General features: G+C 35.7%; 1 protein-coding gene and 1 non-coding gene across 7 annotated transcripts in view; both read left to right on the forward strand.

Annotated features, from left to right (window-relative positions):
• The window catches only part of LRCH3 (leucine rich repeats and calponin homology domain containing 3), a 128,960-nt gene that overhangs the window by 40,789 nt on the left and 70,415 nt on the right, over nt 1–17,756 (forward strand). For all 6 annotated transcript variants that reach the window (XM_060099391.1, XM_060099393.1, XM_060099388.1 and 3 more), the window contains exons 2-6: nt 4,308–4,452; nt 6,050–6,176; nt 9,550–9,655; nt 13,712–13,848; nt 15,001–15,110. In XM_060099391.1, coding sequence (XP_059955374.1) covers nt 4,308–4,452; nt 6,050–6,176; nt 9,550–9,655; nt 13,712–13,848; nt 15,001–15,110 — 625 coding nt within the window. The remainder of the gene's footprint in view (nt 1–4,307; nt 4,453–6,049; nt 6,177–9,549; nt 9,656–13,711; nt 13,849–15,000; nt 15,111–17,756) is intronic.
• TRNAR-UCU (transfer RNA arginine (anticodon UCU)) lies at nt 15,993–16,065 on the forward strand. Its single transcript has one exon. It is a non-coding gene; the product is annotated as a tRNA-Arg (tRNA).

Consider the following 17,756-nt stretch of genomic DNA (forward strand, 5'->3'; position numbering starts at 1 on the left):
CATGGCAGCATCAGAAGGACTCCACCTGATATTGCGGACTTGAAGATGGAGGAATGGGGCTATGAGCCAAAGAATGTGGACAGACTCTAGAAGCTGGGAAAAAGAAGAAGACAGGGGCTTACCTGGTGGCGCAGTGGTTGAGAGTCTGCCTGCCGATGCAGGGGACACAGGTTCGTGCCCTGGTCCAGGAAGATCCTACATGCCGCAGGGCGGCTAGGCCCGTGAGCCATGGCCGCTGAGCCTGCGCGTCCGGAGCCTGTGCTCCGCAACGGGAGAGGCCACAACAGTGAGAGGCCTGCGTACCGCCAAAAAAAAAAAAAAAGACAGATTTTCTCCTAGAAGCTCCAGAAAGAATGAAGTTCTGCTGACACTTTTTTTAAAATAAATTTATTTATTTTATTTTATTATTTATTTTTGGCCTCATTGGATGTTCGTTGCTGTGTGTGGGCTTTCTCTAGTTGCGGCGAGTGGGGGCTACTCTTCATTGCGTTGCGTAGGCTTCTCATTGCGTTGGCTTCTCTTGTTGTGGAGCATGGGCTCTAGGCGCCCTGGCTTCAGTAGTTGTGGCACACAGGCTCAGTAGTTGTGGTGCACAGGCTCAGTAGTTGTGGCACACAGGCTTAGTTGCTCCTCGGCATGTGGGATCTTCCCAGACCAGAGATCAAACTCGTGTCCCCTGAATTGGCAGGCAGATTCTTAACCACTGCACCACCAGGGAAGTCCCTAAGGAGCAGTTTGTAATTGAAATTAATTTCTTTCATGTCTTCAATTTTAAAAATCATACTAACAAAATTTAAATAGGAATTTATAAAATAATTTTTGTTGTATTTTGCATTAAATAAGTTATTTACCATGTGATTCTGTAGGAAATTTTTTTTAAGGGAGGGCAGCAAGCATGGGTGACAGTTTACAGCTGCATCTTTTTTCTTTTTTTTTTTAAGCAGAGGTCTTCTTAGAAGCCCATATGATTTAAATTTATTTATTTATTTACTTATGGCTGTGTTGGGTCTTCGTTTCTGTGCGAGGGTTTTCTCTAGTTGTGGCAAGCAGGGGCCACTCTTCATCACGGTGCGCGGGCCTCTCACTGTCGCGGCCTCTCTTGTTGTGGAGCACAGGCTCCAGACGCGCAGGCTCAGTAATTGTGGCTCACGGGCCCAGTTGCTCCGCGGCATGTGGGATCTTCCCAGACCAGGGCTCGAACCCGTGTCCCCTGCATTGGCAGGCAGATTCTCAACCACTGTGCCACCAGGGAAGCCCTGTAGGAAATTTTTATTTGTAAATATTTGATGCCCTCTGTTACCTGGGCTTTAACTTTTTCCTAATGAATACAATATGGGGAGGCATTTTGGTAAGATGGTGGTCTTTCCCAACTTCAGTTACTAACTACTACTTCAGAGTGAAGCAACTCGGAGGCTCACAGGCTGGTGGGACCTGTAGGGAATATGTGAGTCTGGGGGATATACTGGGATCCAAATGAAAATAAGAGGCAAAAACCTATGGCAGTTATCAAAACTTTTGAGTTCTCAGGAAGAACTGTGCCCCAGAGGGGAAGCTTAGTTCCAGTGCATCATGGAGCTTGCTTCCACTATTTTGATGTTGAATGCCATTCACGGAACTCTAGCAGCTTGATCTGAGCTCCAAAGATGAGGCAAGCCATGAATTGGCAAAGGAAGATAATTCATTTAAAGGAACTCCAGCAGCCAGAGAGGATGAACAAGGATTACATCTAGAAGAAGTGACTTCAATGAAATAGAACTATTCGAAGAGATAGATGACAAGTTTAACAAGTAAAACAAAAGAGAATGTTCCAGTAATCCCACTCCTGGGCATATATCTGGAGAAAACTCTAATTTGAAAAGATATATGCATGCACTCCAGTGTGCATAGCAACACTATTTATAATAGCCAAGACATGGAAGCAACATAAATGTCTATTGACAGATGAATGGATAAAGATGTGGTGTGTGTGTATGTATGTGTGTGTGTACACACACACACATACACACACACAGTGGAATATTACTCGGCCGTAAAGAAGAATGAAATAATGCAGCCACATGGATGGACCTAGAGATTATCATACTAAGTGAAGACAGAGAAAGACAAATATTACATGATATCACTTATATGTGGAATCTAAAAAGTGATACAATGAACTTACTTACAAAACAGAAGCAGACTCAGATGTAGAAAACAAACTTATGGTTATCAAAGGAGAAAGGAGAGGGAAGGGATAAATTAGGAGTTTGAGATTAGCAGATACGAACTACTATATATCTATCAGCAAGGTCTTACTATATAGCACAGGGAACTATATTCAATATCCTGTAACAGACTCTAATGGAAAAGAATCTGAAAAAGTATATATATATCAAGTTTTATGAATCACTTTTCTATTCACCAGAAACTAACACAACATTGTAAATCAACTATACTTCAATTTTAAAAAACCAAAACTAAATTATCCTGAGATTCTCAAGAGAAACAGGGTGACGCATGCTTCTAATCATAGCATGAAATAATTAAAAAGTGAGGGGAAAAACTTCTCTATATATTAATTTAGGGAGAGAATGATTACTGTTGAGACTCAGATTCATGGTTTGGAACATTAAGTGGAAGAGTATATCAAAACAAAAAATATATAAAGAAGGAGAAGGAGCAAATGGAGGAGATGCAACAACTAAGGGTATAATAGAGGAGAATTTCTCTGGTTTAAAGAAGGATTGAAAGAACCAACTGAGTTCTGGATGGAGGGAGACAAAGAACAAGCTGCTTACAAAAGAAAAATAATCAGATATGTGCTGGACTACTCAGTGTGACACTGGAAACTAGAAGGTAGTAAAGTAACATCTACAGATTACCAAGAAAAGAATTGTGTATACCTAGCTGAAATATCATTCATTTGTTATGGTGAAAGCAAGGTACTTGCAGATGTGCAGGAATTCAGATCCCCCATCTAGGGAAGGTTAAAGGATTCTCACCAAATAATTATCAACAGAGAATTTAAGGGGCAGAAGAAGAGAGAGAACAGTAGTGAGCAAATGAATCTCACAGTGTATTTAATTAAATCTAAATGGTTAATGATAGAGTGACTGTATTTCAGCATACTACTTTGTCCTCTTCATTTTCTGAAAGTTTGCAGCTGATGGAAAAGCTTGATTTGACTCAGGTTCTGTCCCTTTGGCAAGACCATAAATGAGGTTCTGTTCAAATGGAGGGCATATACTTTCTGATTATCTTTTTGTAAAAATAACAGCCATTAATACTCAATTCTGGATCCATTAATTCATTGAGAGTTGCAAAATGCTATATTCTATCATTTTTCATTTATAGCTAGAACACTTATATAAAGATGCTTCCCTTTATCTATTTGGTTACTCAGTGATACAGTTTACATAGGGAAGGCAAGGTAAATGTTTGCTTTCCGCCCCCCACCCCTTTATCACCTTACAAGGTAATGAATTGGTTCTTTATCATCTTTTGGGGAGGATAAATTCAGTAATATGTGATAGATTTCAATTCGCTGCAATTATATTTTTTTTCGCTGCAATTATTATCTTTATTGAAGCTCTGATTATCTCATGTTTGGCCAGTGGGAGCAAAGATGGTTCCTGAGTCCTTTTGACATGACAGTGATACTTTTTTTTTTTTTTTTGCGATACGTGGGCCTCTCACTGTTGTGGCTTCTCCCGTTGTGGAGCACAGGCTCCGGACTTGCAGGCTCAGCGGCCATGGCTCACGGGCCTAGCCGCTCAACGTCATGTGGGATCTTCCCGGACCAGGGCACGGACCCGTGTCCCCTGCATCAGCAGGCAGACTCTCAACCAATGCGCCACCAGGGAAGCCCAACAGTGATACTTTTTGACTGGTAAAGAAAGGGACAGTATTTTTTTTTTGTTTCATTTTGCTTCGCTTTTCTGAAAACCTCAGAATGTTGTCTGAGCTTTTGGGAAGGTGGATTTTAGGGATTCATTTGTCTTCTAGGATATTTGGTACTTAGCATGATCTGTGATGTAATTTTTAAGCTGGTATTCCTTGCAATTTATGTTACTTGCAAAAAATAATGGTTTTATTTTTTAGTATATGTAGAGACTCAAAAGGAATCAGCATTTCCCAGCAACAGGTATAGAGGCATATGTTAAAATGGTTTATTCAATCATTTAATATTTGAATATTTAATCTGGACCAGTCTCCACAATAGGAGCTCTAGGAAATTCAAACAATTATGAAACCTGCTTTTTTATTTAAAATTTCAGTAAAATAAATTCCAAGGATTGATTTTAAACTTAATTTATTTTTTCTTTCAGATCTGTCACGAAATCGCCTCTCAGAAATTCCCATAGAAGCATGTCACTTCGTTTCTCTTGAGAATCTCAATTTATACCAAAATTGTATTCGGTATATACCAGAGGCAATTCTAAACTTGCAAGCTCTAACATTCTTAAATATTAGGTAAGGATTTTTTTTTTTTAATTTTGTGTGATCTTTTCAATTTTCCTCTTCCCTTTCACTAAAATTTACATTATCTGGGGAATTCCCTGGCAGTCCAGTGGTTAGGACTCCGTGCTTCCACTGCAGAGGGCACGGGTTCGATCCCTGGTTGGGAAACTAAGATCCCACATGCCACGCGGCCAAAAAATAAAAATAATAATTTTAAAAAATTTTACATTGTCTGTTTATATCAGCAATATCTCGACATATTCTTAGACTAAATTAGCAGTATTTTCTATATCCCTCTAGTTTCTCCCTTTGTCTTTGTAATAATTAACAAACTCTAAGAGCCATTAGCCTAATAGACTTGGAGCAGTCTTGTAGCAGTGGTTTTCCAATTACATTTTCAAATAAGCTTCATCAAATGAGAATAGTACATCTGAAATTACTTTGTTCAGTTTTTGTGATTACGTATTTTTGTGTACTAAGTTCTGAATATATAAATGCATTTATTCAACTCACCTACTCCATTTTTTCACATCTTACAAGAATTCTTTTGTTATTTTATTTCATTATAAAAGTTATAAATGTTGACTGGAAAAGATAAACAAATGTAGAAAAGTAAAGGAAATTCATCAAAATGTGTCTGAGTTATATAATTATAGGTGAACTTTTACTTTTTTGTAGGCTTTTAGTCAAATTTTTAAATGAGTTTTTCCCCTTCTCATTAAATATCCTTTGGAAATATTCTTATATGTAGTCATTTTAATGTACAGTTTATATATTTCTAAAACTCATTTTCCCTCTTGGATATTTATTCTCTCAGTTTTTTTCCATGATCAAAGTAGCACTAGTAGACAGTTTTGTATGTGAATGTCTAATTATTAGATTTTAAAAGTTTTAAAGGCTTATGATCTGTGTTAGTAAAATCATCAAAGATCTTGAAAAAGGAGGGCAATTGTTACTAAGGATTAAGATGTTAAATCTACATAAGTAAAATTTTAACTTATTTTTATCCTAATGATAGATGTGTTTTTTACTTTCAGTTCTGATTTGTATATTTTTGTATAAATAAAAATTCCTTACCTATCCTTCAGTTAATATGATATATTTGAAATCACAATCTGTCCCTTATTTCCCATAGAATTATATTTGGGTCATTTATGTACATTTGGTTATAATAATGTAATGATGAGGGAAGTAAATTACAAACACTTTGTATATAACTCTTTGGAAGGAAGAGGAGAGGATGTTAGTTATGTACCCTATTTTAAAATCATTTTTTCCTATATAAATTTAAGTTTAATAAAATAATAATATGTTTTGTTTATATGGCACTTCATTATTTACAAAGGAGTTTTATGGTGCAAGAGTCCTGTAAGCCCTGTCTGTGATTTACAGATGAGGAATCTGTGTAATTGCAGATAAATTAAACGCTGTGCCTAAAAACACAAAAGCTGACACGTGAGGAAATGAAGACTCGAACTTAAATCTAATATCCTGTTTGTTCCTTGCAAGACTTACCTTTGTTAGTATACTTAGTATAGAATGAGAAAGACGGCAGTTTTTTTCCTTGAGTGGTGGGCTCTGACTTCTCTTTTTCTACTTACCCATTTAGTCGAAACCAGCTGTCAACATTGCCAGTACACTTGTGTGATTTACCATTGAAAGTCTTAATTGCTAGTAATAACAAATTGGTCTCACTTCCAGAAGAAATTGGACATCTCAGACATTTAACAGAACTTGTAAGTTAATATTTCATTTTTTGATTGTATTATATATATGTGTGTGTGTATATGTGTGTGTGTGTGTATATACACACACACACATACTCTTGTGGTTTTGAGTTATTTTCAAGTACTGATAATGAAGTTTTACTGATTGATGAGCTCTCAAGTGCTTCAACACAGAATTAGGAAAGAACTGAAAGTACAAGTCTAATCAAAGTTTAATCAGGTTCTAATCAATATTAAGTAATTCTATGTTATTAAACTTTTGAGACATAATTTAATAAAGGGTTTGAATTTTTTAAATTAAATCTCGTTAATAGCATCAGTATTCTGATTTTTGGTTAGTGCCTATAGGGAATGGGCAGTACAAAGGTCAGGTTTACTTTTTTACCTTATAGGCTATCTTTAGAACCTAGTTCCCACTCTAAAGTGAGCTATTCTTTATATTTTCTAAGAAGCTTAACCTTCACCTACCACTTCTTGTTATTCTTGAGTGCTTTTGTTCTGGGCACGGGAATAAGACTTTTCTTATTTAATCACCACAATAACATTATGAATTGTTATCATCATATTATAGCTGAGGAAACTAGCACTCAAGATAGGTTAAGTAATTTGCCAGAGGTTCCAAAGGTTCCATAACTGAAGTAGAATTTGAAACTAGTCTACCTTAACTCCAGAACCCATGATTCCTATTTCTGAAATGGTCAAATACAATTATGTCCATTGAGATTTGGGAGTATAATTCCATGTAGGTTTATTAACAAAGATGTATGTACATCATAAACAAAAAATAAATGCAGTTGGCCTTCTGTTTTTGTAGGTTCTGCATCTGTGGATTTAACCAACTGTGAATCAAAAATATTTTTAAAAAAAATTTCCTGGGGGCCTCCCTGGTGGCGCAAGTGGTTGAGAGTCCGCCTGCCGATGCAGGGGATACGGGTTCGTGCCCCGGTCTGGGAGGATCCCATATGCCGCGGAGCGGCTGGGCCCGTGAGCCATGGCCGCTGGGCCTGCGCGTCCGGAGCCTGTGCTCCGCAACGGGAGAGGCCACAGCGGTGAGAGGCCCACATACCGCAAAAAGGAAAAAAAAAAAAAAAAAAATTTCCTGGGAATTCCATGGTGGTCCAGTGGTTAGGACTCTGCACTTTCACTGCCAAGGGCCCGGGTTCAATCCCTGGTCGGGGAACTGAGATCCCACAAGCCATGCAGCATGGCCAAAAAAAAGAAATATAACTTAAAAAAAATTTTTTTTTCCCAGAAATCTCTAAAAAGGAAAATTTGAATTTGCCATGTGTGACAATTATTTACATAGTGTTTACGTTGTATCAGGTATTATAAGTAATCTAGAGATGGTTGAAAGCATACAGGAGGATGTATGTAGGTTATACGCAAATTATGCACCATTTTGTATGACACTCGAGCATCCGTGGATTTTGGTATCCTCGGAGCCAATCCCTTGGATATACTGAGGGACAACTGACAGTACACATAAAGTCTAATTGGACCGCATGTTGGGTCACTTTTTTTTTTTCAGGTGGATTATGAATATAAAAGGTCACATATAACAATTCACAAATATATTAAATTTAGAGTCTAGATACTAGACCACTATTTAAACTTTGTGTTTCTACTTATTAAATCCTAAATGCTTAAGAGATAGATATGTCTCACAGAAGGTGCTTTTAGCTTTCTACGAAAGAAGTGAGTTGATACTTCAGTCATAAAAACAGCTTGTGGCAGAGTAAAAATTAATAATTGTAATGCTCCTGATTCCCTCATGGGTCTTTCTGCAGCATCCTTATTCCTTCTTTTCCTTTTTTTTCTCCTTCATTTTTTTTTTAGTGAAAGTAAACTGCTGTCTTTCAACATACATATTTTCTGAGAGAAATATTATAGATTGCTATTCCCTTCTGGCTCAGACTCAATCTTCCTATCCTTTCGACTTCTTTATTTATTTTTTGGGGGGGGCTGCGTTGGGTCTTTGTTGCTGCACACGGGCTTTCTCTAGTTGCAGCAAGCAGGGGCTACTCTTCATTGCGGTGCAGTCTCTTGTTGTGGAGCATGGGCTCTAGGCATGCGGGCTTCAGTAGTTGTGGGTTATGGGCTCTAGAGCACAGGCTCAGTAGTTGTGGTGCACAGGCTTAGTTGCTTCGTGGCATGTGGGATCTTCCCGGACCAGGGCTTGAACCCATGTCCCCTGCATTGGCAGGCGTATTCTTAACCAGGGATCCCTTGACTTCTTTTAGAACACTTTTAGCTTTGATACCTAGAGCACTGGGCTAAGAAGTCTAGCTTCTGATTCTACTTCAATCATGAATGGGTAGGAAAGGTAAAAATAGTATTATTTCTTTCTGAGAATATTTTGGGAAAATTTAAAAATAATGTCTGAAGCTTATTGAAGTTTTTTGTAAGCGGTCTTTTCTAATAACAAGTCTCAGTATTTTCTTTTTATTTATATATTGGAGGAATTTTAAGTGTTACTGTGGCATCTTAGAGCTTTTATTAACCTAGGCAGCTTCTTGTTGCTATGCATGGGTTTACAAATTCTGGCTGGTCTCAGAATTATGGAATCCTGAATTTATCAATCTTGGAACCTTGTAGTCAGTCTCTTCAGAACCAGTGGAACCAAGCTATTTGCCAAGATACCAGAAGGCCTACCTAATATATGTATTAGAATCAGGTTGATGAGCTGCTAATAGAATAGTATCTACTTTTTCCATAGCCTTTGAGTTATGTGTACTTTATTATTTTTCCCTCATGTTCAGTTTGATAAAGAATGATTTGAGTCATCTTCAGTGCATTTTTATTTTATATTCTTGAATAGTTGAACTTGTATTTTGAGAATGGGATTTCCTTTCAAATAATTTTATTATAATTTTTATCATAGTCTTGTTTTTTCTTCTAGTTTCTTTAGAACAATATAAAATAAAAATATTGTCCTAAAGATCCGTTTTAATACCTTTTTTTAACCTTTTCACCAACATTTTCATTTGATCTGATATTCTAGGCCTCCTATTCTAGTTTCTTTAGAACAATATAAAATAAAAATATTGTCCTAAAGATGTTTTAATACCTTTTTTTTTAACCTTTTCACCAACATTTTCATTTGATCTGATATTCTAGGCCTCCACATCTTAAGTCATTTAATTTTAGTTCTGCTCACAAAATTAATGTACATCTATATACAGTGTATAGAGTCAGTCAAAAGCCTATACATTTTAGAAATTAAATGCTATTGCAAACTATGGGATTACTCTTGGACACAGAATCATAGTATTTTTTACAACAAGAGGGGTATTATCTTGTCCAACCTCATTTTGCAGATAGTTTAAAGCATGCAAATTTGTAATATTAGTACAATTCTTTACTTTGTATCTTTTTGAAATAGGATGTGAGCTGCAATGAAATTCAAACAATCCCTTCCCAAATTGGTAATTTGGAGGCCTTGCGAGACCTTAATGTAAGAAGAAATCACTTAGTACGTTTGCCTGAAGGTAAGAAATTGTGAAACAGTTTTTTTTTGTTTTGTTTTGTTTCTTGCCTTTTTATTTTAAAGATCTCTCAGACTGATGGGCACTTCAAAAATGTATAAAAGTTACAGCCAGTATTTGAGATGTAATGGTTTCTTTAATATGTGCTATCTGTTCTGTTGTGGATTTTAAAAGCTAGACTCTTCAGTGAAAAGCTCCAATAACTATTGAACAGTGATTGTAATTTGAGATCCTGTTAACTGATATAATCAATAACTCAGGGTCAGGGCACTGGAAATTTCAGTTGGCATAACTACTTAGGAGAAACATAACATGTTTTTGATAAGGGGATAGTTTAGTATAATGAAAACATTCCTGCAGTTAGCACTGACAGACTTAAAATGGACTTGATTTGAATTTAATAACTTTATCCTTCACTGGAAATGTTCAGATAGAGGCTAATTAACTGTGTGGAGGTGATGTGTAAAATGAATAATGAATGGAGTGAGAGACTGCACTAGGAGACTGGTTGTCTTAGGCTGACTATAAGTTCTGGTACATGTATTTGAATGATAAAAATGATTAAACAAATTAATTAAGTATAATTGATCAATTGTTCAAAAATATAAATTCATGAAAGAGAAAACTATAAGAGAAAGTGAAAATGGTGAAAATCATTATTTTATTAAATCAGAATAAATATTTCTTTAATTTTATTATGTAAAATTTAATATCTAAATGAGAGCAATGAATCACCCAGCTACATCAGTCATTAGCTCATGGAAGTTCTTGTTTCAGCTATACTCCCATCCTCTTTCTCTTGCTCTGTCCTCTAGATGAGCTTGAAACAACTTCCAGAAATTCATCTATAAATATTTCAGAATGTCTGTCTCAAAGATAAGGAATCTTTAGAAGATGTTTTCATGACAGTGATTATCTAGGTTCTTCTACAAAATACAACTTCTAATGTACAGTAAATATTGAATTAACTAATGATGCTTTTGCTTCATTGTAGAATCCAGATGTTTATACCAATTTGATCCTGTATGATACTGAGTTCTAATATACTAGTGTGTGTAGCTTTGACATTTTTTGATCCCGAGTAAGCGTCTCAGAAAGTGACTTTTCCATTTCACTTTTATACATTTACTGCAACCACACTACCCAAAATCCTGCATATCTTTCCCCTCAGTAGGCTTGTCCTGTAACCTTTATACCTTTTATCTTCAGAGCCTTCCTCATTTCCTCCTGGTTCTGCCTTCTACCACCTCAGCAGTAGGAATGCAGGCCATTAGCAGTACCAACCAAAATCATGACTGACATATAACTCAAAATTTCTATCAGGATTACCCCTCTACTCAGGACCCACCTACTGTGGTTGATCTTTAAAGGCTTACTAATGCAATAATACTGACTTAATATGAAATTAAATAATCAAAACAATTGGGGTTTTGGTGAAAATGAAAATCCAGGATTTCAGATGATGATTGCAGTCTGATAGTTTTATCATCTAATTTATTTCTCTATCTTATTTTGAATGCATATTACCAAGAAAATTGCCACACAGATAGTTTCAAATGTTTTTTTGTAGACTTATCTTGTAATCTCAGCATACTCAGTTAAACTGAGATGGCAGGAAAGCTTCATCCAACACCTACACAAGTTAGTGTGGAAGTTCATGTTCCTTGGTGATCTCTAACATATTACAGTTTGGTAGATAAAGATATTACATCTTTTGTTATATTGTCATTTTGATTTTAAATTAATTTTAATTTTTATCAAATACATTATTCAAAAAGTCAAATAGTAATAAAAAGCTTAGAATAAATAATAGCATTCTCCTGCCTCAGCCATTCCTCTCTCCAGTTTCAATGGCCAGAAGCATATACCTTCAAGTTCTTTGACTCTTTCCACTACTATTTGCTGACACATTTCTAAATGATCTGCTTTTACAGCTATTGCTGGATTTATCAACTTTGACATCTTGTTTTTATTGTTGTTTTTCTAGAGTTAGTAAGTCCTTTTTAAAAAAATTTACTTAGCTTTTTATGTACCTGTGGCTAATTCCTCCTTCTTTTTCCAGCAACCTTATTAGTCAAACCAATCAGATTATGTATCTTTCTTTTTTTCCCCTGAATATCTCCCTCATTGAAACTTTTTTCTTTTTCTTCCAGTCTGGACTGGTTGTTCTCTGTTATTTTCTGCCTAGCTTTTCTTCTTCTTTGCTGAACTCTTATTCCTCTTATTCCTGGACTTCATGTCTTCTTTCTTACTTTTTTTTTTTTAATTTCAGCTTTATTGAGGTATAACTGACAAATAATTCCTCTTTCTTACTTTACTCCCTTGTTTTGCTAGAAGGGCATCTTCTAGTAGTTTCCTGAGAACAGGTCATAGGAAAACATTTTTTGAGATTTCACTTGAAAAGAAATATCTCTATTATGTGTTCACCATTGATTAATAATTTGGTTATAAATTCTAGGTTGGAAATTATTTTGTCAAATGATTTTCAAGTCTTTTTTCGCTTTTAGCTTTCAATTTTAAAAATTAATGGTTGAGGGACTTCCCTGGCAGTCCAGGGGTTAAAACTTAACACTGCAGGAGGCATGGGTTCAGTCCCTGGTCAGGGCACTAAGATCCCACATGCTGCATGGCACGGCCAAAAAAAAAAAAAAAAAATTTAATCGTTGAATATTTGATGCCATTCCTAATTCCAGTCCATTGTTTGTTACCAGTTTTTTCCTCTGGAATATTTTAAGGTCTTCCCTTTTTTTCCCCTACTGCTCTGAAGTTTTATGATGATGTGCCGTAGTATGAGTTGTTTTAATTCAATAAACTAGATACTTGGTGGGCTTCTATCTAAACCAGAGATTCACATCCTTCGTTCTGAGAAATTGTCTTATATCTCTTTTTTGATAATTTCCTGTCTTCTGATTTCTCTGTTTTCTCTTTCTAGAATTTTTGTGAATTCGATATTGGACACCTTTAATTGATCCTATGGTTTTCTTATCTTTTTTATTGTCCATTTCTTCATTTTGTTTAACCAGTTGGTAAACAGTTCCAACCATTTATACTCTAACCATTCCTCTGAATTTTTAATTTCTGCCATCTTACTTTTCATCTCTAAGAACCCTTGTTTTTCTCTGATTTTAAAAAAAAACATTCCTTTCTTGTTTCAGTAATTTGGTATTTTATCTCTCTGAAATTAGAGACATTAATTCTAGTTTTTCAAAGTTTTCTTTTATTTCCTATATATTACCTATTTTTTCAGAGCTCTTTTTTTCGATTGGCTTGCGTGTTTTGATTCCTGTCTACATGTTGGAGGCTCTTCTAAATGTCTGTGGATCATGTACTGTCTGTATAGAGCTAATTAGAAATGCCAAGTATACTGGGCAGGAATTGTATAATAGTAGTTAAGCAGTAAGCTGGATATTTTAATGGGGGAAACTCCCTATCAATATCTAAACCCCTTTTATATGGGACAATATAGTTTCTCCAGAGAAAGATGTTTTCCTTCTTCTACAGTGTTGTGTATGTTCCTAACTACTGCCAGTCAGGAGCTGGGGATGGGGTAAGGTTGGGGAGGAAAGTGCTAATGTCTGTGGTCAAGTTTGTAGACTTTTACTTAAATCCTCCATTTTCAGCAGGGGACTCATCCTGACTTTCCATTGTGCCTGCGGTCCTTGAGTTCAGAGCCTTTCAATTCAGCTCCTGTCATGATTGGAAAGGAGTAGTTACCTAGCTGCATGAGTTGGGATTGAAGATCTAGGCATCTAACCTGTTCTTTATACAGATTATCATGTAATCCTTGTGTTATTCACACCTTTCTGTGGTATCAGACCTAGTTTCTAAGACTTTCTGTTATTCTATAAGGGGTCAAACAGTTTGCTTTTCATTAATATTACCATCCCTAAGCAACTAGATTTCATTTAATGCCACTTTGCTGTATATCAGTTAATCACTAAGAAAGAATGGAGGTGAATACTTATGTTAAATCCGTTACATTTAGCTAGAAGCTCCTGAAAAAAATTGTCTAGCTTTGAAATATCATTAATTGTTTATTTCTACCTTATCTCCCTGCAGAGCTAGCAGAGTTGCCTTTGATACGGTTAGACTTTTCCTGCAATAAAATTACAACAATCCCTGTTTGTTATCGGAATCTCAGGCACCTACAGATGATCACCCTAGATAATAATCCACTACAATCTCCTCCTGCACAGGTAAACCATAGTTGATTTGAAGTATGTTATGAACGTTTTTGACAAAAGATGAAGTTTAAAAGTTATAAGTTATAGGTATTTATCTTTTTTTTGGAAATTAAGTTCTTTTAAAATAAATTCACAACTTATATGTATTCTTTAGAAGCCTTGAATAACATAGGATGGAAGATGGGTAATATTCCAAAAATGTTCTTCCTTTCACTAAATTGACTTCTTTTTAATTTGAAGGAGTCTTCCTTAAAGTTCTTTTCTGATAAAATTTGAGTTATTTCTTTCTAGTAAAACTTAAATGTAGACAATGTAAATGCTAAAGACAAAATACTCAGCTTACAGAACTAAAGATCATCAATGTATTTCTCATGACCATTGTTTTTGTACTTTCCTATTTTCTAAAATCTTAAGTTCCTCATTTAGTCAGTTTGGTCATTTGTTTATCAGTGACTGAAATGAAACTACTTAATAAGGTAGCTTTACAAATAGATTCTAGACATTCTGTAGTCTAACAAGTGTTGACCAGCTTATATTTTTCACTGTAGCTTTCCTTACTCTGCAATTAATTGATGGTCTTGTACAAGCCTCTGTATGGCAACTGTTAAACTTTATGAGTAAACTTCATAACTATAGAAAGGTCTCATAATCCTAAAGAATTTGTGTGTTGACTGTGGGACAGAAGTCAGTAGGTAGCAACAGAAGTGTATATAACTTTTTTAATCATTTCCTGCTTTTCTCTCTTACAGGAAGTAGGATTGAAAACGTAATTGTGCATGATTGTTGGATTCCTAAAAACAAAAGTTACCAATATAATCCATGGGGAGCAATGCTTTAAATCCCTGACTATGCCTAACCAATCAATATAAGTTTACTTGGTATTCTAACAGTGTTTATAATCATAAATTATTTATTTTATATGTTACTGAAACATTAGTGACTAGAAAACAAAAACCTACATTTATATCACTTAAATGCCTAAAGTAACAAATGATATAATGTTATAATCAGTACATTTTCAATATTACTGTATGTACTTGATAGAAATGCCTTCTATTTCCAATATATATTAAGTAAAAATCTATTTTTATTTTAAAAGGCGAGGGAACACATATATTTCAGATGAGTAATAATTTGATTGTATTTATATGTTACTTTGTTTAGATATGTATAAAAGGCAAAATCCACATATTTAAATACCTGAACATACAGGCTTGTAAGATTGCTCCAGATCTGCCAGATTATGATAGGAGACCCATGGGTTTTGGCTCCTGGTGAGTATGTTGTATTCTTTTATTATTATATTCCATCTCACAGAGAATCAAATAAACTGAACCTTTAAATTTACCTGACTCTTTGTTTGACCAAAGGGAAATAACCTATTCTGACACAATTTTTCTCAGAATGCTTATGTTAAGTAAAAGTTGATTACATAGATGTGACAAAGCATAGTCCTAAGTCAGGGTTTCTCAACCTCAGCACTGTTGATATTTTGAACTAGATAATTCTTCGTGGTGAGGAGCTCTCCTATACATTGGAAGGTGTTTAACAGCATCCCTGGCATCTGTAGCACCTTCCAAAGTGACAAACAAAAGTGTCTCCAGTAATTGCCAAATATCCTCTGAGGGCTCCCCAGTTGAAAACTACTGGTCTAAGTGACTTGAATACTAACCTTGGCTCTCCTGTTAACTAGCTCTGTGACTTAAGGCAAGTCGTTCAAACTTTTTGGGTTTCATTTTTCCCAGAGGGAGTGAAGGGCTTGGATTTGATGACCGTTAATCTCACTTCATGATCTTTTAAGTCTGGGAATTCCTCAGCTACATATAACACCTGAATTTTACAAAGTTACTTTTTGGCATTCCCAACCAATAGAACAATCTTAAGTAGCAGGTATTAAATTCAGAAGGCCTTTAAAGAGGCAAAATTGATGTCTCAGTGAAGGTGCAGTAATATTCATAGACTTTACTCAAAAGAGAACGCTTTAGGCCTTCTCTTGGAACTTGTCACATTTGTGTAAAAGCACTAACCTTCTTAGTGTCCTAGTCTAAAACAGGTTAACAAACTTCTATTTTGGTAGAGTTTCTAAAAGCAGGCATTAAAAATACAAAAATAATTTGAAGGAAAAAAAAACTGTAAAAAGCAGATGCATAGTGACTTCCCTGGTGGTCCAGTGGTTAGGACTTCGCACTTCTAGTGCAGGGGGCCTGGGTTCGATCCCTGGTCAGGGAACTAAGATCCCGCAGCTGTGTGGCGCAGCAAAAAAAAAAAAAAAACAAAACAAAACGGAAGAGCAGATGCATATTCAAAAGTTCAAGTAAGTGATAAACTCTGAAAGGGAGGAAGATTCTGTGTGAATGAGGCATAAGGGGGCTTCTCATTGGAGTGGCTTCTCTTGTTGCGCAGCAGGTGCTCTAGGCACGCAGGCTTCAGTAGTTGCAGTGCATGGGCTCAGCCGCAACTGGAGAAAGCCCACGCACAGCAACGAAGACCCAACACAGCCAATAGATAGATAGGTAGATAGATAGATAGATAGGTAGATAGATAAACCCTTTTAACTCTGAGAGGACTGAAAGCACATATGTGGTGTTAAGGAGGACATAAAAGGTTTTGACAGATGGTAGGGATTAGGTCTTACATACAGCGTGGTAATCTAGACTCTCTTAGAGGAAGGATTTTGGCAGTGGGGTTGGATATGAGGAGACCCAGACCACTAATACCAAGAATTTAAAATTTTCTCCATTTTCTCCTTTTCATTTCTTTTTCCTCCTACCTCGGTTTATTGCCTATCACATGGAACTCTTGTTTCTTATTTATAGAAGAAAGTTTTGTTTTTCCTATTTAAATATTTCTAAAAGTTTCTACTCCTGTACTCTTAAAAAAGATGTACAACAAATAAAAGTAGGTTTTCTTTTATATATACACTAATTTATTTTCTCCCTTGGAGTTAGTAATCCTTGGGAAGGAAAAGTATTCCTCTCCTGAAATAGCAGAATAGGAACATTAAACTGCTACTGTTGCCTTTGAGGTTTGTGTGTAAGACATGAATAGTGATTACTGGGTATGTGTATATGAGGGTATGCCTGGAAAAAAGAAGGAGGAAGCATCATTACCTGTATGAAGAGTGAGCTTTGGTTGCGGGCTGCAGTGCTAATTGCAGAATCTGTTTCTCTCTGTGACTCTATCCTTAGTTTTGAAGACTAATTAGTCTTGGCCTAATTTTTTTTTAAATATAGCAACTTCATTATTTTACTTTAAAAACATATTAAGAAATCCTGGGAAGAGACTTGTGTGTATTTGCTAAGAGATACAGGAAGGCTTGAGTCAATAGAGAAACCTTTCCTAAATGGGAAGTCTAATTAGCATAAACATGTCATGTTTCTCTAAAGGAATTAGTAATTATAGATCTAATATATTACAATCCCTATAATAATCCCTAATTATGCTCCCTAGGTTCATCTGTCTTATGCATTTTCCATTTTTTCCAGAGTTATGTTACTTTATTTATATATATATATATATAAACCAAAAATATTTTTCTTCAACTCCTCATGCACCAGCAAATGAGACATCGTACTTTCATGTCTTTCTCACTAAGGTACAGATTAGTCAGATTGCATTGTAGTTAGCAGTGCATTTATTCAAAATGCAGTCATGGAGTCAGAAGGCCTTAGTTCTAGCTCTGGATCTCTGTACTATTAGGCAGCTCACTTAACCTCTCTGAACCTTGGTTTCTTCAATGTGATCTTTACCCTGTTTATATTCTAACAGTAGCTGTGAGGATAAAATGACCTGTGTTTGAAAGTGCTTTGCTGACCATAAAGCCCTATATGAATATTAGGCATTAGAGTTATTAGCTGTCTACTGTGATCTTGGACAAATTTAGTCTAAGAGCCCTGTCTTGCTGAAGAGAATTTTTATTA

This window comes from Mesoplodon densirostris, chromosome 5, assembly GCF_025265405.1.
Source record: "Mesoplodon densirostris isolate mMesDen1 chromosome 5, mMesDen1 primary haplotype, whole genome shotgun sequence".
Lineage (NCBI taxonomy): Eukaryota > Metazoa > Chordata > Mammalia > Artiodactyla > Ziphiidae > Mesoplodon > Mesoplodon densirostris.